Source organism: Crinia signifera, chromosome 2, assembly GCF_055691185.1.
Source record: "Crinia signifera chromosome 2, ASM5569118v1, whole genome shotgun sequence".
NCBI lineage: Eukaryota > Metazoa > Chordata > Amphibia > Anura > Myobatrachidae > Crinia > Crinia signifera.
Window position 1 is genome coordinate 223,836,525 of NC_139218.1, and position 26,052 is coordinate 223,862,576.

A 26,052-nucleotide genomic window follows, 5' to 3' on the forward strand; every position below is an offset into this window, starting at 1 on the left:
CTTCAAAATGCATTGAAATTAGTATCAAACATGTTCAATGGCCCCCAAATGTAATTTTTCAGGCTGTACCACCCCCACTATCAACGCGAACCCGAAGCGTGGCGAGCGTCAGTGGTACGCGTCCTACGACCTTTTCATACCCCCACTATCCACGTCGGCGTGGAGTTGAGAATCGAAAGTGTGGTGAGCCACCGAGCCTGAGCGTGGCGAGCGGACGCGGACACCTGTGAAGCCCGCGAGGGGACGCGTATACCTGTGAAGGTATCCGTGTCCCCTCGCGGGGCTCGCTGCGCTCACCACGCTTCGGGCTCGGTGGCTCGCTGCACTCGCCACACTTTCTATTCTCAACTCCACGCCGACGTGGATAGTGGGGGTATGAAAAGGTCGTAGGACGCGTACCGCCGCCCCTCGCGGGCTCGCTGCGCTCGCTGCGCTCGCCACGCTTCGGGTTTGCGTTGATAGTGGGGGTGGTACAGCCTCAAAAATGACATTTGGGGGCCATTGAACATGTTTCATACTAATTTCAATGCATTTGGATGCATTTCTGTTAAAAATTGCATGCGATCGCATGCGATCGTATGCGATTTTTGGCTATACGATGGACATCGTGGGAGCCGTGATTGTACACAAGTACCCCCCCCCCCCCAGCAAAGTCTCCTGTTCATCAGTGACCATCTCTGGTCGCTGATGAAAACCTGGTCACTGAGCAATATATTGCACCGTGTGTACACAGCTGATAAACGTATATATTCTCTATTTATGTAACGCAGTCTCATTCATATAATATTAGCTTCAATTTATGTTTAGCTGCTGTTTGTCTCTTGTAATATAAGTTTTTGCATTTGTAAATCTAAATATAGGTTTATCTGTTGTTGTTGTTGTTGTTGTTGTTGTTGTTTTATAGCTATTTTTTATAGCTATTTTTAATTGGGCTGTTTCATTATTTAATTTCTCCCAGATTATGCCATATCAAATCCTCCAGCTATCTCCGTGAACATCAGAGCTGTATTGCTGAGTTATGTGTATGCCCTCTGTGTAAATATCCACTTCTGTGTTGTTTTTAAAGCATGTACCGTATATACTCGAGTATAAGTCGACCCGAATATATGCCGAGGCACCTAATTTTTACAACAAAAAAACTGGGAAAACATATTGACTCAAGTGGGACCCTCACTCGAGTATAAGCCGAGGGGGGCTTTTTCAGCATAAAAACTGTTCTGAAAAAGTAGGCTTATACTCGAGTATATATGGTATTTATATGCTAGTGTTGGGGGTTGCTGCTGTGTAGCTATTGTGCTGCTGCTGTGTAGCTATTGTGGCTACTCATTTATTCTGTATCAGCGCCGGATCTAAATTGATCTACAGATAATATAAATGGAAAATATCTGTATGTCATTTATGTGTTCAGCGGGTTTGTTGTATATCAGAGTTGGGGCTGTGCACCAGCAGGTGAGCGGCTTTCCCGGCGATGATGCGGAAGCCATACACACTGGGCGGTTTTGAGCTGAAAGCTGCTCAAACTTGCTGTTTTGAGCGGCTTTCCGCTCAAAGTCGCCCAGTATGTATGGGCTTTTAGATTAATACAGAAGCATCATATGAAAAGAGGGAACAAGACTAATACCAATCAGAATTATTGGAACTAATGATACAAAGCTAATAAAGCTAATTATACAGTTATACCCCTTTCACATTACAGCTAAAACATGGTAAATTCACTATTTTAAATGGCTTTAAAACGTTTCTAGCTGTAATGTGAAAGGTCCAGAGAGAATTTACCGTTTTTAAAATACCTGTAATCCAAAACGGGTTAAAAGCAGTGTCCTACCCGTTTCAGAGCCAATCCATTTGTAGTGTAAATGTCTCTGAAACATCTCCCTTGTGACCTCACCAGGCACAGGCAGGAAGTAAAGAGCTGAGAGCAGACTTTTTAACCCAGTGCATACTGTGCAGGTGTTGGGATCATTTGGTCAACAGTCCTTAGGTCGACACTGTTGGGTCAACATGCTGGAAGGTCGACAGGTGTCTAGGTCAACATTACAGAAGGTCGACATGAGTATATGTCGACAGGGTTCTAGGTCGACATGGGTGAAGGTCGACATGAGTTAGGTCGACAGGTCGTTAGGTCGACATGGGTTTTTTCACTGTTTCTATAGCCGACACGTGCCGAAAGGCGGTATTTCATGCCCTACCATCCACTAGGGCATGGTGGGAGAATAAAATAGTGTGCCTGAAGCATTGCGAGTGAAGCGAGCGGCTGCGGTTCACTTCCAACTGTGTCCATGTTGACTGTGCCAACATTCGGTTAAAAAAACAGCGAAAAACCCCATGTGTCGACCTTGTCCCATGTGTCGACCTTGTCCCATGTGTCGATCTTGTCCCATGTTGACCTAGACACCTGTTGATCTTCCACTGAAGGCCGACAGGGAGGTCGGCAGGGTTGGAAGGTCAAGCATTATGTCAACAATGGGAAGGTTGACAGTCAAAAGGTCTACATGACTTCAAGTTTTTCGGTCCCGAATGTCGACATGGATACTGTGTGCTCGACACACTATTTTACTCTCCCGCCATGCCGTAGTGGATGGTAGGACATGAAATGCCGCCTGTCGGCATGACTGCTCAAAAAAACCTCATGATGACCTTTTCACCTGTGTTGATTTTAGCCATATTAACCTAATTCAGGTGTTGACTTAAGGTCGACACAAGCATTAGGTCGACAATCAAAATGTCGATCTGAGTTTTCCCGGGATTTTGTTTGAGCCAACGTGCATGGCAGGAGAGTAAAATAGTGTGCCAAGCGCAGCATGGCGAATGGACATGGTACACTTAGACATTGTCCATGTTGACATTAGGGACATTTAAAAAAAAAAAAAAAAAACTCATGTTGACCTTTTGACTGTCAACCTTCCCATTGTCAACACAATGCTTGTTGCGACCTTAGCCATGTTGAACTCAGGGTCTTCGTTTTCAGGCTCAAAGTATTCTCATCATCTTTCAAGTGTGCAACTTGTTGATATAATATGTTGGCCATTAGAATCTTTGATGTTTGTGGTGGAGGTTGTATATTTTCCATTGTAGCTGCATAAGATGCTGTACAGCATTTGTGAATCATTCTTTCTACTGGCCTCTTCCATTTCTTGGGCTTTTCCTTTGCACAGTGCTTCTTTATTTGCTTTGAGTTGCTTTTTAACTTGTGTATTCATGTGCAGGTAGAGTTTATGGTTAATGTTTTTAACTTCCACACATTCTTCCACTAAGGTGTTGGCGATCCATGGTATGAGATTCCTCTGTTTAAATGGTCCCCTTTTTCTCTGCCAAGGCCCCCATACACTAGTCCAACTTGTCCTCAGGGTGGACTGGTGTACCTTTGAGAGCCCCCTGGCAGCTCGCTTATGATTTGGCACTGGATGTGCCAAATTATACATGCAATACATTACATGCAATGTATTGCATGTATATCCCTGGGGAGCTGGCAGCGGCGGGGGCCAGGCAGGGGTACTTCACCACTGTTACCCACACCTACGGATTGGACCAACATATCGTGGGTGCTGAAAAGGACCCGCAATGTGTGGCTGATGGGTCGGATCCAACAGATTGAACCTGCAGCAGGTTCTGACCCGATGCACAGGGGACCGCGCATCGGATCGGATGAGGTGTCAAACACATCCGGTTTCTCGGCCGGATCCGTCTGGAACTGGCGAAAGCATTTCAAATCAGACAAGTGTATGGACACCTTGAGGGACACTTTTATTTTCCTTTTTTGTGTCCGTCCAGCTGTGGTTTATCATTAGATGATGGGGTGTGAAGCTGTTTTTGAGCAGAATTTGAAAGTTCTTCTGAGTGTTGAAGTCTTTTAAGGTGTTAAAGTCTAAAACTGGTTGGGGTTTCAAGGAGTTTGTTACCTTTAGTCAAGTCAAGTTTATTGTCATCAGCAGCGGGAGAAAACTCTCTCTGCAGACGAAATTGTGTAATACATAAATACCAGTACAGTAAAAGCAATAAGGGAAAATACATAAGGGATACATAAAATCAAACATCACTTCAAGCATTCAACATACGCACTGCTGATGGTAGGAAACTATTGTGCAAACGGCTTGTACGTGCCCTCATGGTTCTGAACCTTTTTCGCGAAGGTAATTTCTCGAATGAACTAAAAAACGGGTGACTGAAATCGGCTAAAATATTTTTGGTACGCTTTAAAATTCTGGAATTATAGAGCTCCAGTATGGTTGGCAGCTGCACTCCTATGATTTTTAGATTTGCTTGTAATAAATTATGCTGACGAAATTATCAAGCATACTTTTGTCTTTTATCATGGAGAACCGTGTTAAGAGATGGTTTTGAGAGTGCTTGAACCAGGTGTTCGATATTGCAAGATTGTTGTGTTTGGCAAACATAAGTAAGCACGAAGACCATTGTCATCCAGATAAAAGGCCCAGCTGCCTCTGATGCATTGGTTCTGCCATATGCACTAGTTTTTGCTGCAGTATTTTGTCCTGCCATTGGTTATGTAGCTGGGTATTACGATTCCTTCCTCATGGGAACCACCCCTCCCCATTAATCCGGGCTTGGAACTGGCTGCTGTAATGACAATGTGACTGTAAAAATCTAACAGTCTTCATTAATGAGCTGATGAATGGTGTGTGTGTGTATGTATATATGTTAGCATTAATGCCTCACAGCGCTGAGGTCATGGGTTTGATCTCCACCATGGCTCTAACTGTGCAGAGTTTGTATATTCTCCCCGTACTTGCCTGGGTTTACTCCGTGTACTCTGGTTTCCTCCCACAATCCAAAAATATACAGATAGGTTAATTGGCTTCCCAAAAAAATTAACTCTAGAATGTCTTGAAAACCCATGCAGTTCATACCTGTTTGGCATGTCGCTGTCTGCTGTGGTGTTTCTAGCACAGGTCTGGTTTGAATATCAGTGCTGATATACAGACCACACTGTGCTAGAAGCACTACAGCAGACAACGACACCCCAGGCAGGGAAGAGGAACTGCATGGGTTTTCAAAGAAGAAGAGAGATTGCTAGAATGAACACTAGTATGCGGCTAACTCAGTGGTCGTATTTTGCTTGGTGATCCCCCTGTTAAGTTGTCCTGCGGGTGAGCGTCAGATTCCATTTTCTTTTTGTTTATTTCCTTGTGTTCATTTATGTTGATGTCTAGAAATGACAACTCGAAAAATTGGCCCTCGTTAATGCTCGATCGTGGCCCTCGATCCTCTCCCTCATCTATACATGCATAGACAACGGAGTGGGTCACTAATGACCCACCGGAACGTGCATTGTCCAGCGATGCATACACACTGGATGATATACTCACAAGGGCTAAAATTAGAGACATCGCTCATTTTATTGCCCAGTGTGTACGGGGCTTAAGTGTCCTAGCTCCCAGAAACAGGACCTACCTCGTCCCTTAATGAGCTATAAACAAAAGTATTCATACGGAGATGGACACGTAAGTCTTAATGCTTGGACTGTTATAAAAGGTAGACAATAACTTTCTTTCATGCGGGATGAAAAAAAACCAACATCCTGGTAATCTCAAGTATAGTAATGTTGTTTATAGAATATTTGTTTTACTTTAACAATAGCAGAAAATGAATTGAAGGGATCTAAAATACAGATGGGTTAGCTTGTAGTTGTAACCTTATGTGTTGTCTATTCAGTCTGCAGAAGCTTTGGAGTTTATGAAAAGAGACCTAACAGAGTTTTCCAGAGTTGTGCAGCATGACACAGCCTGCACTATTGCAGCCACAGCTACTGTTGTGAAGGAGAAATTGGCGGTGAGTATGAATAGTTATCTAACAATTTGCATAACTTGAACTTCTCGGTTCACCAGCTGTCCTATTTCCATAGAGGTGCCATCCTTACCTGCTAACACCCTTCCAACCATACCCCTATATTGCTTACCTTACCCTGTTCCTGGTGCAGTGCTGCTCAGTATTCACTTCGACTGTTCTGTGAATCACTGCAGTGGAAAACATTGTCAGGGAATGGACAACCCGTCTAACAAACATATTACGGCTTAGGGCATTATATAATACATATACATATTTTTATTTCAGCCTATGGTGTCACACTGGGACCATGGGTATTGCAGGTCCTCTGACCGGGCACCAAGGAGTTAAACTTCTGGAGTGCAGCTGGGAGAGGCTCCTCCTCCCCAATACCCATCCTGCCCCAGGCCAGTCAGTTTTTTCTTCTTGGTGCCTCAGGAAGAGGGCATACTTTTAGGAGCAGGGCACTTTTAGCCCTGATTTAAACTGTCTTGCTGCAGGCCCTGTGTCCTCAAAGTGCCACTGAGCAGCACAATAATCGCACTGTTGTCGGGGCTCTGACCTCCATGCCACAGGAAGGCATGAACAGTAAGCGGAGCCCCTTTTAGCACACAGACTTCCCTAGCGGCAACTCACCACTGGTGGGGGTAGTCCTGGCGACGGGGTCCCAAACGCTCGGTTTCCCCTCTAGGCAACTAGGACTGACCTGTTAGGTAACAAAATATGGGCACGTTTCCCTGGGTTTGGGCTTCAGGCGTGGGGGGATTTCTTTTTGGATCGGCCCGTAGATCCGCCCCCTAATTCCAGTGCGGGTCTCTCTTCCCGTCCTGGGTGACGTCCCTCCGCCTCTCTCCCCATCCTCCCTGCTCAAGGGGGCCATTAAACGTGGAGCAGCACATTTGCTGGACACTGTGCCTGCAAGGGAAGCAGCTTCTGCGTTTCCCTAAGCCTTTTCTACAGCAAAGGGAAGGAGAGAGAACCGGTTTAGAGTGCTATCCTGCCTCCCTATCCTACACTGAACTGGTGTCATGTCGTATATTCCCCTTCATTACTTCATGGTGTAGCTTGTTGGGATTAGATGCCTATATAGGGGAGTTTTTTTTTTATATACACTTCTCACTAATTGGGGATATCTGTGATAGAGGATTTTTTCTCTATTTATAATCAGAACTGTCTGTTATCTTGCAGTTTGTTTTACTGCTGTGGTAGGCTCACAGATACCAGATCCACTTATTCATATTTGTGGTTCATCCAATTTAGTGTAGTGCCTATCATTACACACTGTCCTAATTTTCCTCCTCCTCCTTAGTTGGAAGGATTTTTTAAGGTAGAGTGGAAATACCCTAATAAAAAGTTCCTCCTTACTAGGTGTTTTTCAGAGTTCTATCCCATTGCAGAAAGGGATATGAAGTTCTGGTAGTCTCCGCTTCCTTTGGACGTGCATATTGCCCGTCTGGTCCGTTCCTCTACTCTCCCTATTCCGGATTGGACTTCTCTAAAGGAGCCTACGGACAGGAAAATTGAGCAATTTCTCAAGGCTATTTACTTAAATGCGGGGGTGGCTATTCGTCCTGCTACTGCAGGCGCATTGCTATCTCTAGCCATCGGGGGATGGCTGGATGCTCTAGCGGAAGGTCTGAGAGGTGGCTCTCACAGATCAGATCTTATGGGGTTGGTGGATAACATCCATGAAGCCTACACCTATCTTGGTGAGGCTACTTTTAGACTCCGGTACCTTTGCATCTAAGATCTCGGTCATGGGCAGACATGCCTTATGGATCTGATTTTGTTGTGCTGTTAGTGAATCTAAGAAGGCTTTAGAAGCCATCCCTTTCTCCGGTGAGGTTCTGTTTGGTACAAAACTAGACAAAAATTGTAGCTACCATTGCGGCCTTCTTGCCCTCTGCGGCTCCGAAAGCGGAGACTTCAGGATTTTGTTCCTTTTATCCGCAAGGAAAGCAGAGGGGACAGTCTTCCTCATGCTTCCAGCCCGCTCAGTCTACGCCACAAAAGAATAAGGGCTGCCAATCCTGGTCAGGACATCCCCAAGTCCCTAAACAACCTGAAAAACCCGCAGCTTGTCAATTTTCACCACCAGGCCAGCAGCCCTATGGTGGGATGTCGTCTACTTCTTTTTGCAGACGTGTGGTCGGCTATCACTTCAGACACTTGGATCCTGAACATTGTTTGGCTCTTCACAAGGCAGTTCGGACTCTCCTCACTGCAGGAGTCATAGAACTGGTCCCACCCCTACAGCGGGGAACTGGATTTTATTCAAACCTTTTCCTTGTCCCCAAACCGGATGGTTCCTTTCTTCCCAACGTAAATCTGCGGACTCTGAATCGTTTTCTCTGGGTTCTCAAATTCAGGATGGAACCCTGCGGTCCATTGTGCAGGCGCTCCGACAGGATGACTTCCTAGCCTCATTGGATGTGCGGGACACATGCCTGCATATTCCGATTCGGAAAGACCATTAGTGTTTTCTCAGATTTGCAATTCAACTACATTATATGTTCCAGGCTTTGCCATTTGGCATGTCTACCACCCCCCTTGTTTTCACGAAGGTGATGGACGTAATGATTGCCCATCTGAGATTACAGAGTGTAAGGATCTGGATGACCTCTCCGACCACCCTTCAAGATCACATTCAGTTGACCCTGTTGGTTCTCCAGACTCACGGGTGGTTGATCAACTGGAAAAAGTCCGGTTTTGTTCCTGCCCAACAGATGATCCACCTGGGAGCCTTGTTGGATACCCATCTCCAAAAGGTCTTCCTCCTGGCCGACAAATGCAAGTCTCTTCAGGCATTGGTCAGGGAGCTCTTAGCTCGCAGGGTGGTGATGGTCCACTTCTGTATGCGGCTACTGGGCAAGATGGTAGCCTGTTTCAACATGGTACAGTATGCCCAATGACATTCTCACCATTACAGTTGGAGCTCCTCCACAGTTCCTGGTAATCTTCAGGGACACCCGCCTGTCTCTTCTTTGGTGGCTAGAGTCCTTTCACCTGAAACAGGGGAGGTCCTTTCTCATCCTCGACTGGGTGAGTCTTACATCTGACGCTAGCCTCAGGGGCTGGGGAGCAGTAGTGGAATACCACTAATTTCAGGGGCGTTGGTCGAACAAAGAAACCAGACTGACAATCAACATCCTCGAGCTATAAGCTGTCTACCTGGCCCTTCAACAGGCGGGATCCCTGCTACATCACCAGGCGGTGAGCGTACAGTCCGGCAATGCCACCAAGGTGGCCTACATCAACAACCAAGGGGGCACCCACAGTCGGGCTACAATGCAGGAGGTGTCTTATGCACTCAGCTGGGCGGAGAATTTTCTTCTCGCAATATCAGCAGTTTACATTCCGGGCCGGAGCTAGCACGAGAGACCCAGGAGCCTTTCTAATCGACGTCCTGGCAGTGTCGTGGCCATTTCACATGGTGTATCTGTTTCCCCTGATTGCCCTCCTTCAATGAGTGCTTCGGAAGATACAGGCAGAACGGGTGACAGTCATTATTATTGCGCCCAACTAGCCAAAATGGGCGTGGTTCACAAACCTGAAGAATCTGTCCCCATGGCGCCTTTCTCTAGGGTCCTCAGTGCAGTTCGGGAGCATTCCCCCCTTGATGGACTACTTTGCGACGTCCCATGGTCTCAGTGTGACACCATAAGCTGAAAGAAAAAACAGGATTTTTGTCTTACCTAAACTTTGTCAATACAGAAGTTTAACTCCTTGGTGCCCAGCATCATCTCTCATGTTTCGTTTTTCAAGTGAATACCTATTCAGCCTGGATAGCCTATCTTTATATTGACTCAACACCCCTTATTTTTTTAAATAGAATCTTTTTTATTGGACAATAAAGAGAAAAAAACTGTACAGAACACCGTAGTGCATTAATTAATCACATACAAAAATAATTAAGCATATCCGGAACTATGCATGAATATAATCTGCATACAAATGTATTAAATATATGATGTTATGCATATATATATAAAAATAAAGACAATATTAACCACTTAATGTCTGAGTCCTGTACATTCAAAATATCTAGACCATAATATCAATTTCTAACAATTAAAGAAAGATGAAAAGGGAAAGAGAGAAGAAGAGAAAAAAAAGAAGAGGGTATCATGCAAATATCAAGTAGGGGATATATCCCACATACAAAAAATAAAATAAAAACATCACATTGAAACAGTATCTCCTAACAAATAGATAAGTATGATCGGCACGAAATAGTAATAACGCATTCCTATTTCAATTACTAATCCTTAATGTAGTTACCAGAATTCGGGCCCAGTAATATTATGAGTGAGACGAAGAGTGTGGGGATTCCAACCATCTGTTCCAAATTTTGTCAAATTTAGCCATGGTACCGCGGGACATGTATACATATTTTTCACTTTGTACAGTAGTGTTTACCAGGGCCTTCCATTCCACCAATGTAGGTCCCAGACTAGCCATCCAGTGCCTAGCTATCACCACCTTAGCAAGAGAACAGAGATTTATCACATACTGACATTCTGTATTGGTAAGAGGGGCATTTTCCCTACTGCCCAGTACACATAGCTTGGGGGTCAGTGCCTGATCAGAGATCCCAGTGGAAACTATAGTCGCTTGAACACCAGCCCAGAAGGAGGAGACCAAGGGACAATCCCACAGTAGATGCCAAAAGCACCCCTGCAGGGAGTGGCATTTAGGGCAGTCTGGGGTGGCACGTCCTCCAAAGGTTACAAGTTTTGTTGGAGTCAGGTATGTCCTATGTAATATGAATAGCTGCACCTGTTGGAATCTCGCAGAGACCGTAGCATGTCTGGGAAGTGCCAACGCCTCCTCCCACTCTTCCTCCCCCAGCTGCCCAATATCTACCTCCCACTTGGACTTCAGAGTGGGCAGGGAATCTTTATGTAAATAGGACAGTAAAAGTGAATATGTCAGGGAAATAGCCTTAGTCTGACCCAGGTTGCTTATAAAGGTCCTTATTGGGGAAGGTGTCAATACAGGGGGACTATTGTTAAATTGTGTACCCAGGGCATGGCGCAGCTGAAGGTACCTGAAAAAATAAAATTGAGACAGTCCATACTCCTCCTTCAACTGTTGAAACGATTTTAGCTGGCTGGCCTCATAGAGCTGCCCAATAGTCACCACGCCCCGAGACGACCAGAGCCGCCTACCCGACAAGGACGCGGTCTCAGAGAGTTGCATGGAGTGCCAGAGGGGAGCCTCCGGATCAATATCAGTATAACCCATTATCCGTTGGACCTCCTGCCAGATCCTGACTGCCTGGACAACCAGTGGAGGAGCACCTCTGGGCATCTTGCCGCCCAACAATAACTGTAGAGGTGTCACCATGGGGCATATGTGATGTAGGAACACAGCGGGAAGTGATGACCGATCATTATCCTGTACCCAAAGCCTAATATGGGAGAGTTGACAAGCATGATAGTAAAGTCTAAACTGCGGCAGGGCCAAGCCCCCGTCTGTCCTTGACCTGGTAAGCGTATTAATACTAATCCTAGGGCGTTTGTTCGCCCAAATTAGAGAGGACAGCAAACTATTTAGATGTCTAAAAAAGGAGACCGGGACATAGACTGGTGCCTGCTGTAACACATACATCACCTTAGGTTGTATGATCATTTTAGTCAAACTAACCCTGCCAAGAACGTTTAGGGGGAGTCTACTCCAGACGCGGCTATTATTAGTGACTAGGATTCCCAAGTATTTAAACTGGGAAACCCAACGAAGTGGAAGAGGGATGCCCGGGTTAAGAGGTGGGGACCCACGCAAGGGCATAATGGATGATTTGGCCCAGTTTATGGTAAGGCCTGAGAATCTACCAAATTCCTCCATTATCTGTAAGGCAATTGGCATAGATAACCTTTAGTCCTTTAGAAACAGTAATAAGTCATCTGCATAAAGCGCCACAGTATCAGTTCTCTGTCCCAATGTTAGTCCAACTATATCAGAATGGTGTCTGAGCACACATGCCAATGGCTCAATTGCTATGGCAAATAAACCGGGGGAGAGCGGGCATCCCTGCCTAGTACCCCGCCCCAGCTGAAAAGGGAGTGACGTGTGGCCATTGACAGAAATCCTGGCCATCGGGTGAAGGTATAGCAACTGCACCCATTTCAAAAACCGAGGGCCAAACCCCATAAGCTTCATTACCTGCCACAAATAAGGCCACTCGTCAGAGTCGAAGGCCTTATTGGCATCGAAAGAGACCACAACTGAGTGCTCCTCCTCTGTATGGATAGCCTGAATATGTGTGTACAGGCGCCTCAGGTTAGCACAGGTGGACATGCCTGGCATAAAGCCGGTCTGGTCCGGATGAATTATGGATAAAATTACACCATTGAGCCGAATAGCCAGAATTTTTGCCAGAATTTTAGCATCTGTCGTAATTAGGGAGATAGGCCTATAAGAATCAGTGTATTCAGGGTCTTTCCCGGGCTTAGGGAGGACTACTCTGACCGCTTCTGACATAGAGTCTGGCATGACATTAAGGTCGAAAAGACAATTAAATAAATCTAGCAGTTTGGGGGCAAACAGGTCTAAGTTTGATCTATATAACTCCACCGGTATGCCATCGGTGCCCGGAGCCTTACCCCCGGAAAAGGATCGGACCGCCACCTCAACCTCGGCCACAGTAATAGGGGCATCCAGAGAAGCTCTAGCCTCAGTGGACAGCAGGGACAATTCAATACATCCCAGGTATCCACAGAGGTCCCCCTGTGAACACATCAATCTAGAGCCATATAAATCCTGAAAAAAATTAAAAAAGACTTCGGCTATATCCACAGTAGAGGTCTGTAGTACACCATCCGGTCTATAGATCTGGGCAACCGAGTTTGCGGGACGGTCCAAATGCACCAAGTGTGACAAAAGACTACTTGTCTTGTCGGCACTCATATATACGGTGGGATCTAAACAGTAGGTTACGGGCATTTCGATCCTCTAGGTGGGAGATCCACTCAGCCTGCGCCAGGTCCCACTCCACTCTAGTCTCCTCCAGGCCACTGTTTAGATATCTAATCTCCAGGTCCCGACATCTCTCCTCCAGCTCCTCACCCCTAGCCCTAGCAGATGTCTTGAGGGAGGCGATCTTAGATATCAAGGTGCCTCTCATATATGCCTTAAATGATTCCCAAACCATTGGAGCAGAAGCCGAGCCCACATTATCATTAAAATACCCCTCCCATAAATTTTGGAGATCCGAGGTTTCACCGAATTGGAGCAACCATGAGGGATGCAGTTTCCAATGGGACTGTCCCCTCCGGCACTCCATATCTACCGCCAGCATGAGAGGGGAATGGTCCGAGACACCTCTAGCCTTGTAGCATACATCCACAATTCTTGGTAACCGGGACAGGGAAACCAGAGCTAGGTCAATTCGCGAAAACGAGTGGTGAGTCCTGGAGAAGCAAGAGAACTGGGTAGCGTCAGGGTGTTTAACACGCCACACGTCCCTCAGGCCAAGTGACGTAATGTAATTTGCAAAATTTGATGGGCAGTCATTGAAAGGGACAGAGCCAGGAGGCCTCCACTTATCTAAACCGTGATTCATTAGGTTATTAAAGTCCCCAAGGCATATAACTGGCGTGTCAGGTGACTGGGCAACAAACGCAACCGCATGGCTCAAGACCTCGTAGTTAAAGGGAGGAGGAATATAGACTGCCAAAACAAAAAAGGGTTGGGAATGTAGTTTACAGTGTAGGAAAACGTATCGTCCCAGAGGGTCTGTTTTAACCGAAATTAGTACAAACTGTACCGTTTTTTTAATTAGAATGGAAACCCCCCTGGAGTATGTGGTGTGAGAGGCGTGGTAAGCCCAGCCCACCCAAGGCCTTCGCAATGAAAGTAACCTATTTCCCTCCAGATGGGTCTCCACCAAGCATGTAACATCTGAGCCATATTGTGTGATCAACTTAAGTATTAGGGAGCGTTTGATCCTGTCATTGATTCCTCGGATATTCCAGGTTAGCACAGTGAGGTGCGTCATCATGGAGGGAAAAACATAACACAGTGATAACAATCGTCACCTCGACAATCCCCTTGAGGCACGAGGTGCAGCACCCTCACCCAACCATGAATTATTGAATCCCCCCGATATAAGCAAAACACAGTAAAATAGAATGCATGATACACTACACAGTAAAGACAAAAAAATAAGAAATAAAAAGAAAAAGACATAACTAAGAAGATTCCCCAATAACTCACCCCCTCCCTGTATACCTCCCCGAACAATGGCATACTTGAATCCCTAAACTATGAACTTATCGGAACAGAGTAGAAAGCTCCCCCAATAAACTCTGAGGGCAATTAAGTAATAACTACCAATACAAGCAAGGGAGCCCCCCAGACATATATTAGTAAATGTGAACCTTAAGTAATTCCCCCCCCCCCCCTCCCAGAGCATAGATTATAAAGAGCCCCACAGACCCAACAGGGACCACATTCCTTATATAAGCAAACTGATAACGGCAATATCAAAAATATGTATGGCAACATCCACAGCTACTGATCTTGAAAGTCTCCCCAACCCACTTGTAATAAAGAGGAAAACTTTGTGTCATTTTCAAGATGTTTGTAACCACACTTTACCACATAGTCATATGGAGAATCAGTCCGGGGCCAGCTGTCTAGCACCGGGTGCAAAGCGATCCAGCCATGCCGCCGCCTCACGAGGACTGCTGAAGAACTTTGTTTCGCCATCCGCTACCACCCGCAATCTGGCTGGAAATAACATGGAGTACGGGAGGTTCAAATCTCTCAGCCTGCGTTTCACGGGCATAAACAAAGCCCTTTCCTTTTGCACCTCCATTGCGAAGTCGGGAAATGTAGAGATGGTCACGCCATTCCTAGTCATGGGACCCCTGGTGCGGTTCAATCGCAGTACTGTGTCCCGATCTTTGTAGTGTCGAAATTTCGCAATAAATGTCCTGGGAGGGGCCCCAGGTGGGAGAGGCCGAGTAGGGACCCTGTGCGCCCTTTCGACCGCAAACTGAGGAGTGAAGGATTCTTTACCATAAGTTGTTAGGAGCCATTCCTCCAGGAACGTCTCAGGTGCTGAGCCCTCCTCCTTCTCTGGTAGGCCGACAAACCGCACGTTGTTTCTCCTCAGGCGGCCCTCCATGTCCATTAACTTGTTCTGGATAGTAGAGACCTGTTGTGTCAGAGTAGTCACCGTGGTTTTCAGGGGATCGATCGCGTCCTCAACTGTAGATACACGAGTCTCGACCTCCCCCACTCGTTCACGGATGCGCTGCACATCCTGTCGGAGCAATGACAGATCACATTGCACTTTTTCGATCTTGTCCAACAGCCTCTTTTCAGTACCGGATATAGCATCTAGAATTTGCTGTAAGGATGCAGGTGCAGGAGGTGCATCAGCACTCAGCTCCTTGGGGTCAACTGGATTTTCAGAGTCGGGCGTGTCCTCCACATTAGATGCAGACTGATTCTGCGCCCCAGACCCCTCGCATATTTTGCCAGCTTGGCCGCAGGGGTACCATGATTTTGTTTTCCCATGATAAGTGGAGGCAGGAGTATGAATCCTCCCGTATACCCGCTAGGTAGGTTCTGTAGCAGTGGACAGGACGAGGTTAAGTTGCAGTATTATGTAGTGCAGCACAAGCACAAGATTAAGTTGCAGTATTATTCAGTGCAGCACAAGGTTAAGTTGCAGTATTATTCAGTGCAGCACAAGGTTAAGTTGCAGTATTATTCAGTGCAGCACAATGTTAAGTTGCAGTATTATTCAGTGCAGCACAAGGTTAAGTTGCAGTATTATTCAGTGCAGCACCAGGTTAAGTTGCAGTGTTATCCAGTGCAGCACAAGGCTGTGTGCTGGGGGACAGTGATCAGAAAGTGTGGCAGACAAGGGGTTAAAGTCATCCAGCTGCATGCAGGTAGACAGTCTGCAGCCACTGGCATTCACCACTCCCCACCCAGTGCATGAACCACTGTGCCTTCGGGCAGAATCACACAGCCCGCCACCTCCAATATGGCCGCCGGAGCTCCAGAACTGAAGGGTGCCTTATTGGCAGCCAGATCTGGGGCCACCACTTGAGTGCTGCAGGGGTATAGGCTGCCACTTAGCAGGGGGGAGATGCCTGCCCCAGCCCCACCAGCCGCCGCTCACCTCCGCCCGTCCGTCCGCGTCAGCAGCAGCGTCCACAGCAGGTCAGCAGCAGAGGTCGCGCCCGGCCGGAAGTGCCGGGGACGCCAAGGAGGACAGGCCACAAACCTCACACCCGGCTCCCAGGCTCCAGAAACGGTGCCCGCGGGTCTCGGTCGGCTCGCCGGGTACAGCGGGGGCCACAACAGGTACGCGGGGGGGTCAGGGGAGCAAACCGCTGGTGCAGGATTTACTTTCAGGATAGGTGTCCAGGGAGCCCCAGCACTCCACGTCCTATCCTCTTGCCGCCGTAGCCACGCCCTCAAACCCCTTATTGATGTAGTTGCCCTTCTCTGAACCAATTCCAGTTCATTTATATCTTTTATTAAAATATATAGAAAACTAAAGAATAGTAAAATAATGTTTCAAGTGTTTAGTAGTAGAATCCTGGAACGATCGAGTAAATGAAAAAGAAACATTATGACCAGACAACCCTAGCGCAGAATAAAACCTATATGAAGAACATATTGGCACAACTATAAAGATCAGAGCCAGTTTAACACAGGGAAATATGACAAGCGCAGATCTTCAAATCAAATCCAAATTTGCAGCTGTTTAATAAAGGGATACTCAACGCTTTTAAACTAGAAGACACAATTTCAACAAGGAAAAAACAGCACTTTTTGGATTTGATCCAATTTTTGTTCACAAATAAAAAAAACTATTTTAACAGAAACTATACATCAGTTTAATACAGCTCTAGTCACCACCACACCAGTAATTGGTGGCACTGTTTTGGCTGAATGACATTGAATAACAATACTGTGTATCACCTCTATTCTTTTATGTTCGGTAATGCAACAGACATATTTGCTCTATTTTAGGAGATACAATGCAAGGTGCTGCATGTCTCTTTTCTGTTACACTTAATATTTCATACAACAAGTAACTTTTTTTTAGTTATGTTTTTTGTGTTTACATTAAAGTATTTTTGGCATTGGGTTTTTAGGATGAATAATTGTACAGATATTTCTGTCAATATAGGTGGAAGGGTCTGCTGGTACTACAGAAAAGGTGAAGAAAGGTCTGTCAGATTTTCTGGGAGTCATTTCTGACACTTTTGCTCCATCTCCTGACAAGACCATCGATTGCGATGTTATCACACTGATGGCCACACCATCTGGGACAACAGAACTTTATGACAGCACTAAGGTATTGGGATCTACACCAAAAGTTAGTACGTGTTGCATATGTGGTGTGACAAGAAATCACATATACTAAGTATAGAAGAAATCTGGGTCTTTATTTTGTAGCAGGTAAACAGCATAACAGGTTCACAGCCTGGCAAACAAGGTTAAAACATCGCAGGATTTTTCACAGATTTTACAGTCACGGTACACTCCAAAGCATCTAACATTATATTACATTACTTGTCTATCACCAAGCTTCTTTTAGCATTGGGAGCAATGATCTCCTGCACTGGCCACACATATGACAGGAGGTACTGCTAGTCAGCCAAACCTTGATCACATCAGTTTAGGAAGCATATACTGGATTTAATTTTACTGCCGCTGCTCTAAAACCTGGACTGGATCTTCCACATTACCTCATGTGGAAATATGCTGTCCCTGCCACAGTGGCTAGTTAAATAGGACTGTGATCATATCATTATATTTATTTAGAATTTGCCTTTCACTTATTCCTTTTTTTTTCTTACAGGCACGCTTGTATAGTCTGCAGTCTGATCCAGCTACATACTGCAATGAACCTGATGGTAATGCATTACAATAAAAAATTTGTGGCTCGGGAAAGAGAAATGATTATGTAGATCATGATCAAGTCAAAATGTAGTACTATTAACATAGCAAATCGGCTTAAGCTAACTTATGTATGACAGGTCCTCCTGCACAATTTGAAGAATGGTTAACACATTGGGATTCAGAGGAGCGGAAAGCAGGAATCTCAGAACTACTGGTGACCAGCCCATCCATTCGTGCGCTTTACACCAAAATGGTATGTTTCATTTAGTGGTCTGTATATTCACATTTTGCAGCCTAGCATGTAGGCTACTTGTTTAATTGTGTTTAGACAAAAGATCCAGAGAGAGTCTTTACAAATAGTAAAATCATGTGCAGCTTGTAAAAAGAGCTTTAGTGCTACAGTAATGATCGACTGCAAATATTTAATTCAGACTAGGCAAGCATTTGTCTTAGCCATAGATTAGTTATATAGCACCAAATAGTAAAATATTCCGAAAATCCGGATTGTTCTCTGCTCCAGTGGTTGCAGAGGACACTGTTACCATAGTATATTTTCTGATTGTCGTTCTGCAAATGACTACTATGCAAAGAGTATGTGTGCATGTTTTCATTGCTTACTTGCAAGTCAATATAATATAATTTACTGTTGTCTGAGTTTACAATGTGAAATTGGTAATATAGCTATACCTCTTTGTTCACTAGAATTGATTTCTTACAGGTACCTGCAGCTGTTTCACACTCAGAATTCTGGCAGAGATATTTCTACAAAGTATACCAGTTAGAAAAAGTATGTGGACATATGATTATAGCTTTCCTAAACAATGGCTAGGACTTGTGCAAGGGCAAGCTGATATTAATGATGGCTAGTAAACAATATGGGTCTATCTGTATGGGTGGTGTGGGCGTGTGACTGCATACACACGTACACCTCAGTACAGGATATCTGCATTTAGCTCTGTGCATGAAATGACACTGAATGCAGCTAACTTGTCTGTTTCGCACCCGTATCTGCATATCTGGGGCTATCACATATGGCCTTGTGTGCTGTTTGTCCTCTTTACCAAAATGTACTGTTATTCTGGGTTCTGTGATACCATCCCACCATATCCCTGCTCCCTAATTTGCTATGCTATATCTATGGCTGCACTGTTTTTTTTTATAACAATAATGTGACTGTCGTCAGGAGGAAGCACGGAGAGATGCTCTGAAGCAGAGAGCCGAGCAGAATGTCCATACTGAGGAGCCAAGATGGGAGGAGGAGGAGGGTGAGTACACAATATTATTGATGCAGGGACTACCAGACCATTACACTTGGTATGTACAGCTTCCAGGGCAACACCACTGCCTTGTCAATCCCCAGACTTCTAATGCTAACTGACCATAGTGGCCAGCCCCCTGCGGGACTGCTGATCCTACTGGCTAAGTAGTGTTGCCAATGACGCATTCTGCTGGGACCCTCCATGGGCCATCAAACTTGTTCAGAGCGGTTGCCTATCAAAGAAGGGAATGCAGCCAGCAGTGGTTCAATGAGAACCTACTGCAGGGGGAGCAATCCTCCTTGTACAGTGTTAAACCCCGTAGTAACCTGTTCTGCTGGTTGTCATAGAACTTGACAGCCTAGCTCCTACCAGGGGGATGGATTCTGTTGTCTACGATCACATGACCACCCGGCGCTGTTCCTTTGGTAGCAGCGGGCAGTGCAGTGAAATGCCTGTCAATAAGGCAGAGATGGAAATGCAGGCGATATTGCATGGCCTGTTCTGTGCAAATAGAACTGATAAATTGATATACAAGACAATAAAATAAAACTTATAGATACAAAGAGATGGAGTGATATAGAAAAATTTTTTATAAGCTAATATAAATTCACTTCAGGTAGGTCTTACCAGTGTTGATAACCAATCAAATGGAATTAAATAAAAAATAGAGAGCCAATCAGTGTTTTAAGGGCCTGAAGCAGAGCTGGTTGCAGTTTTGCAAAATTTTCCAAAACTGCAAACTCCGGCTGTAGTCTCTGGGAGTACGCCCAGCACAGGGCAAAGCCGTCCCACTCATTGGGTCCCTCCCCCTGATGTTCCCGCAAAAATTTGTGAGCGCTTCGCTAAACAATGAAGCGCTCAACACATGACCAACAGCTCCCTGTCTGCTCAACCTATCTGCAAAGCCATGTTTTGGGCCACGGCGGCTGCGTTGTGGGTCACGGGCAGCTTCTGTGACCCCATGCAGCCTCTGCGGCCCTTCCCTGGAGCGACCCGGACATGCCTGCGTTTTCAGGACTGTTCTCAGAAAATGCTGCGTGCCGCCCCCCCCCTGTGGGCGATCACAGTTTACGTATTTGCACTCTGGCGCATGTGCAGACATTTGCCATCAACTTTGACCTAGGCCTCAACCGGGTGGTTGTCTGGATTCCATCTTCTACTGTACTATAATACCAGTGATCATCCAACTATTGTCATCCATTGGTTACTATAAAATACAACAAGAACTACATAAGTATAGCTTGCATCTCCTACATCAGGACACATACTACTAAGGAGATAAGCGCAGCAAAATTCATGCTTTATTGTTTAAATGAGAGATCAGGTAACCTCTGTTACCAGCAGCATACCCCCTTGCCAATAGGTCCATACCTCAGTGCTCAGTTAACACAGATTTTGTTTGGTTGTAACTTTTCATCAAAGTTCATTTACAGTAGTGTTAATTATGAAAGGAGGGATCTGGATGGTTATTTTATATGCGTGCAGCTGGTAATAATTGGCTATGGTGTGGAGTAGCTAGGGAGGCACTGTACACACTGACTACTCCATCCCCTGACTGCTAGTGCAAGCTGACCACAGTGTCCAGCCCCCAGGAGCCTGTGTCAAGTTTGGATCACCTTACATGTGTGGCTCTCACGAGCCTCCCTGCCAATGAGTTCCAGGAAGTCTGCAGCCTCAAAGGTCCATGATCACGTGATGCTGCACCCCAGGGACCACCACTTCTCTGCTGACAACACAGAGCTGCCAAATGCCCACACGAGTGGAGTCTCTGCACTGCCTGTGTTCATGGATAGCCTGAGGCATGCATCTTTGCTGCACAAGCGGCACAGAGAGCCAGGACCACAGGGTGGGGGGAGTGTGGTGCTATTGAAGGAAAGCACTAGAAAAGGCTCTACGCTTCGGGTGCCATCTTGCTGCAAACAACTGCCACCCGGCTATGAGACCACACACCTTTTTGAGGAGTGCTGTCCCTTTAATAAGCGTATCCCATCAAGGGATGACAAAATGTTTATTTGTTTACCAAAATACTTGTAATTGAAACCTTTGAGTGCCAAGTGGATTTGTCAAAATAGGTGTGAAAATTGGCAAGCAAACATTTTTGATCATCATAATGACTTGTATTGCTTACCTTTATACCTTTAATAGAATCTTTATTTACCCAACTTTTTTAATTTGAATTTATATAACAAATGTGAGCGACGCTGGCATTTTAAGTGGATGTTTTGAACATCTCTCTCATAGATGTTGGCACTCAAAGGGTTAAGCTCCGGACCCACATATAAAGTTAGATTGTAAATGTGTATGTACAGAGCCCTTTCCATTTTTGACTTCCCTACATAATTGTGCTAACGGTTACTATGTATCTATATGAATTTATGTGCGGTTAGTTATCCCCTTTTTTGGCACTAAGGGTTAGATGTACGAAATGTAATCATGGAGGAGAAGCGATAAAGTGTCACCGGCCAATCAGCTCCTGAATGTTAAGTTAAAGGCTTGGTTTAAAAAGGGACAGTTCGGAGCTGATTGGCTAGAGATAAAGTACTATCCACTTTATCACTTCTCCTCCCTTATTACTGCCTTATACATCTACCCCCTTGGAACTAATGTGGTGCTTTTTCATAAAAAGTGCACTTAGAAACTCATGCATTAGTTATTATATTCTAGCTTCCCTCAATGCCTGTGCTAATAAGTAAATATTATACTATATGAATTTTTGGTACTTGTTTCCTAGCAGGGCGCCCAGATTTCCTACGTACGCTCAGTAGCTAATTTAGTTAATTTATTCACTGCACCTTGAGTGAAATTGCATTGCATGGGCCTTTTTTTGTGGCGTGAGATAAGATGAGATGTGAGATATGCGATCTCAGTAGTTCATATGGTAAAACACCTAAAACAGCACCACTCTCCACGTCACCCCGAAGCGTGGCGAGCGCAGCGGAACGCATCCTCCGACCTTTTCATACCCACACTATCCACGCCGGCGTGGAGTTGATTTTATATAGTGTGGCGAGCGACACTAAGCCCTAAGCGTGGTGAGGGGACTCGGAATACATGTAAAATAATCCGCGTACCCTTGCGGGGCTCGCTACGCTCGCCACGCTTCGGGCTTGGTGGCTTGCTGCGCTCGCCACACTATATATAATCAACGGTACTTCTGTAGTTTCACGGTGCCACCGCGTGCACAGTCTGTAACAGAAACTTGTGCGCGTGCCGCTCTAGCTCTGTCTGACTGAGCTTGTGCCGCTCTAGCTGTACGTAAACAGCGTAGCGGCCGGCCAGCAGCAGCAGCAGCGCTGCCCAGGCGCTGACAGGTCAATGTCACTGTGGCACTTGTAGTTCCACAGTGAAATAGGCAGCGCCTGGGCACCGCTGACAACGGGGGTATGTTAAAGTGGACACCCCGGCACAGCGATGCCGGGGCTTCTAAACTGTACGCGAGATTCAGACGCAACTGCGTCTGAATCTCGAGTCACATAGATAGCCGCTAAGAAGCATCTAAATTTAGGTGGCCCTAGGGGAACACTATTGAAACCCACCCTCAGTGCCACTAGTGGACGCCACAGCTGTGGACCGTGTAAATCCCACTATCCACGCCCACCCGAAGCGTGGCGAGCGGCGGCGGTACGCGTCCTACGACCTTTTCATACCCCCACTATCCACGTCGGCGTGGAGTTGAGAATAGATTAGTGTGGCGAGGGGACGCGGATACCTTCACAGCTATCCGCGTCCCCTCGCGGGCTTCACAGGTGTCAGCGTCCGCTCGCCACGCACCAAGCCCGAAGCGTGGCGAGCGGACGCTGACACCTGTGAAGCCCGCGAGGGGACGCGGATAGCTGTGAAGGTATCCGCGTCCCCTCGCGGGGCTCGCTGCGCTCGCCACGCTTCGGGCTCGGTGGCTCGCTGCGCTCGCCACACTAATCTAATCTATTCTCAACTCCACGCCGACGTGGATAGTGGGGGTATGAAAAGGTCGTAGGACGCGTACCGCCGACCCTCGCGGGGCTCGCTGCGCTCGCCACGCTTCGGGTGGGCGTGGATAGTGGGATTTACACGGTCCACAGCTTAGTGGGCGCCCTGCTAGGAAACAAGTACTGATTTTTTTTTTTAAATATTTTCTATATTTAGTCCTTATTTCTTTTGGTTTATCTCCTCACTACTCACAATCTATCAATGTTGCTTATTAGGAAGTTGTAATACATGACTACCAAATATTTATGTGATTGGGGTCTGACTGTAAAATTGCTTACTGTGAATACATTTCAGCTGTGGTACTTCAAAGCTTATATTGTGTCCTTAATGTTTTTACCAGAGGACTTTATTGGGTCAGGATCACCTCGTGTCTCCAGTTTTGATGAGAAATTAAGGATGTTGCCACACACAATTCCCACTCTAAATGTGGAAACTAGTTCTGAGGAGCAAAACAAACACTGCAGAGACACTATTTGTGTCACAAGCCCCTCTGAGAGCAGTGAGAGTATCTCCCCCATCACTCAGATTGACAACCCTGCATACCATAGTACCACAGCTCCAGCTGAATCCTCTGCCAGTCAAACTGCAGGAACTAAGGAGCTACAGGAAGACAAAGCAGATGAACAGTCCTCTCAGACCTCTGACGAATCCCCATTGACCAAAGGAAATGCACAAAGTGCAGTTCGGAAGGATGAGCCCCCTTCTGATCTACGCGTGTTTGAGCTAAACAGTGACAGTGGCAAATCAACACCTTCTAACAATGGCCAGAAAGGTAACCATAACAATCATTTGTTTTATTTGACTATTTTTAAACGCTATTGGTGTACTTTCATTAAATGAAATGCATCTCGTCTTTCACTGAGTTATAATAAATCATTTTCCTTTACTTCCAGGGTCAAGTACAGATGTCAGTGAAGACTGGGAGAAGGACTTTGACATGACAGAGGAGGAAGTACAGTTGGCCTTGTCCCGGGTGGAAGTGTCTGGAGAGGTGAGTTTCTCAGGTCAGGCTGCTATGATAAAAAGTAGTGATTTCCATCCAAGAGTGAGGTAAGAATGGTGCAGTGATAGGCGTAAACACTGGGGGTAAATGTGATAGGGTACGAGACGTTGGACTTTGGCTGAGTGTGAACTTTTTTTTTTTTTTGGTCAAGACCAACCTGATTGGTGCTTTAAAAACATGTCCATTATTTAGCTCCTCTCACTCTATTATATTTACCCCCCTGGTATGAGCTTATGCTGTCAAACAGGAAAAAAAAACATGTTCTATAGGTCACTAGCTCTTGTGGCCACCATCCAGACTCATCACCTGTATGCCTCTCCAGACCCATCCCTGAATGTTCTTGTGTCTCTGCAACACTATGTCCATGCCTCTTGTCTCTCTAGCGCCATCCTCAGTCCCCCTACTCCCTATGTCTGTCTCTGTCTGTTTTTCTCCAATTTTAAATTCGCGCAGAAGGTGTTATGCACCTCCTCCTGCATTTATATTGCTATGTATCACATATGCTCAGCTGCTGCGAGAAGCTTACCATATGCAATCCATGCTGAAATCAGGCCCTTAGTTCAGACATATTAGGTCCGCCTTTTATATCTGTGTGCATGGCCATACCACCGAATACGAGATATGTCGGTTGCTGCGGAAGCCAGAGAATGACATCTCAAGTAATGGGCCCCATACATCAGCAATTAATTGTGACAATCCTGAGATCTGGAGATGATTGCCACAATTAATTTTATATGTGTGGGCTCCCCCTTTTGGCAATCCCAATCAAAAATTAATAGGGATCGCCAATCGATTGCTTAATCAATTTTTAAACATGCTTAATAATCTGGTATTATCTGCAGATCTTTTTTATATGTGTGGACATTCCCAATTCGCCTTCATCTATTTACATTATGAACAGCTGAAATGACAATCGATTGGGCAATTTTCAGACATGAAGATTCAATCTTTAGATGGAAAAATCTGCCGATCACTGAAATAAATCTGTAATGTGTGGGCAAAGTCAGATAGATTGTAAAATCCATTGGTACTTGTTTCCTAGCACGGCCACACCGATTTACATCGGGGTGGTCGTGTTGGAAAAATCGCGTCCATCGCATGCGATTTGGTCGCATGCGATGCGATCGACGCGACCGACCCGATTTTTTGATTGAATGAAATGTAAATCGGGTCCCTGGGACCCGATTTTACATTGGATTCAATGTAAAATATTCCCAACCCCCCCAAATTTAACGGCGTAAACCCCACCCCACGATAGACGCCAACCCGAAGCGTGGCGAGCGCAGCGGTGCGCGTCCTCCGACCTTTTCATTCCCCTACTATCCACGTCGCCGTGGAGTTGAGAATAGAATAGTGTGGCGAGCGCAGCGAGCCACCGAGCCCGAAGCGTGGCGAGCGCACGCGTATACCTGTGAAGTTATACGCTTCCCCGCGCGGGGCTCGCTGCGCTCGCCACGCTTCGGGCTCGGTGGCTCGCTGCGCTCGCCACACTATTCTATTCTCAACTCCACGCCGACGTGGATAGTAGGGGAATGAAAAGGTCGGAGGACGCGCACCGCCGCCCCTTGCGGGCGCGCTGCGCTCGCCACGCTTCGGGTTGGCGTCTATCGTGGGGTGACGACGGGGACATCTATAATGTGAAATGGGTCATATTGGCCCATTTCACATTTTTCACATTTTCTCACGATTTCAATGTTAAAAAATATTTTAACATTGAAACCTATGGAAAAATCGGGGGCATCGCGTCGGTCGCGTCGTGACCAATGTTAATGGTCCCAACCGACGCGATGCCCCCGATATTGTGCCTTTGCCGGCAAAATGGACCTGATTTCAAAGGAAATCGGGTCCATCGTGTGGATCGTGTACCTTAACTTAAAGGTACACGATCCACAAGATTGTGGCCGTGCTAGGAAACAAGTACCAATCCATTTATCTGGCCAAAAAATCCCTGGATCTGGAAATCCATTAAATGTGATTGCTGATGTATGGGGCCCATTAGTGGGCATATTCAAAGGAGTTCTGCTAGACATATAAGGCAGAACAAATATAAACTTTTCTGGGCCAAGAATGACATGTCATTAGCTTGTTTATGACTGTCGACATGGACACTGAAACATAGCAGCGGCACACTATTTTATTCTCCCACCACACCCTATTGGA

At 46.0% G+C, this 26,052-nt stretch overlaps 1 protein-coding gene across 3 annotated transcripts in view; it reads left to right on the plus strand.

Annotated features, from left to right (window-relative positions):
• The window catches only part of BSDC1 (BSD domain containing 1), a 48,006-nt gene that overhangs the window by 12,398 nt on the left and 9,556 nt on the right, over nt 1-26,052 (plus strand). For all 3 annotated transcript variants that reach the window (XM_083173856.1, XM_083173855.1, XM_083173857.1), the window contains exons 3-10: nt 5,674-5,790; nt 16,946-17,113; nt 17,621-17,675; nt 17,799-17,914; nt 18,380-18,448; nt 18,845-18,926; nt 23,230-23,661; nt 23,783-23,880. In XM_083173856.1, the coding sequence (XP_083029982.1) occupies nt 5,674-5,790; nt 16,946-17,113; nt 17,621-17,675; nt 17,799-17,914; nt 18,380-18,448; nt 18,845-18,926; nt 23,230-23,661; nt 23,783-23,880 (1,137 nt within the window). The remainder of the gene's footprint in view (nt 1-5,673; nt 5,791-16,945; nt 17,114-17,620; nt 17,676-17,798; nt 17,915-18,379; nt 18,449-18,844; nt 18,927-23,229; nt 23,662-23,782; nt 23,881-26,052) is intronic.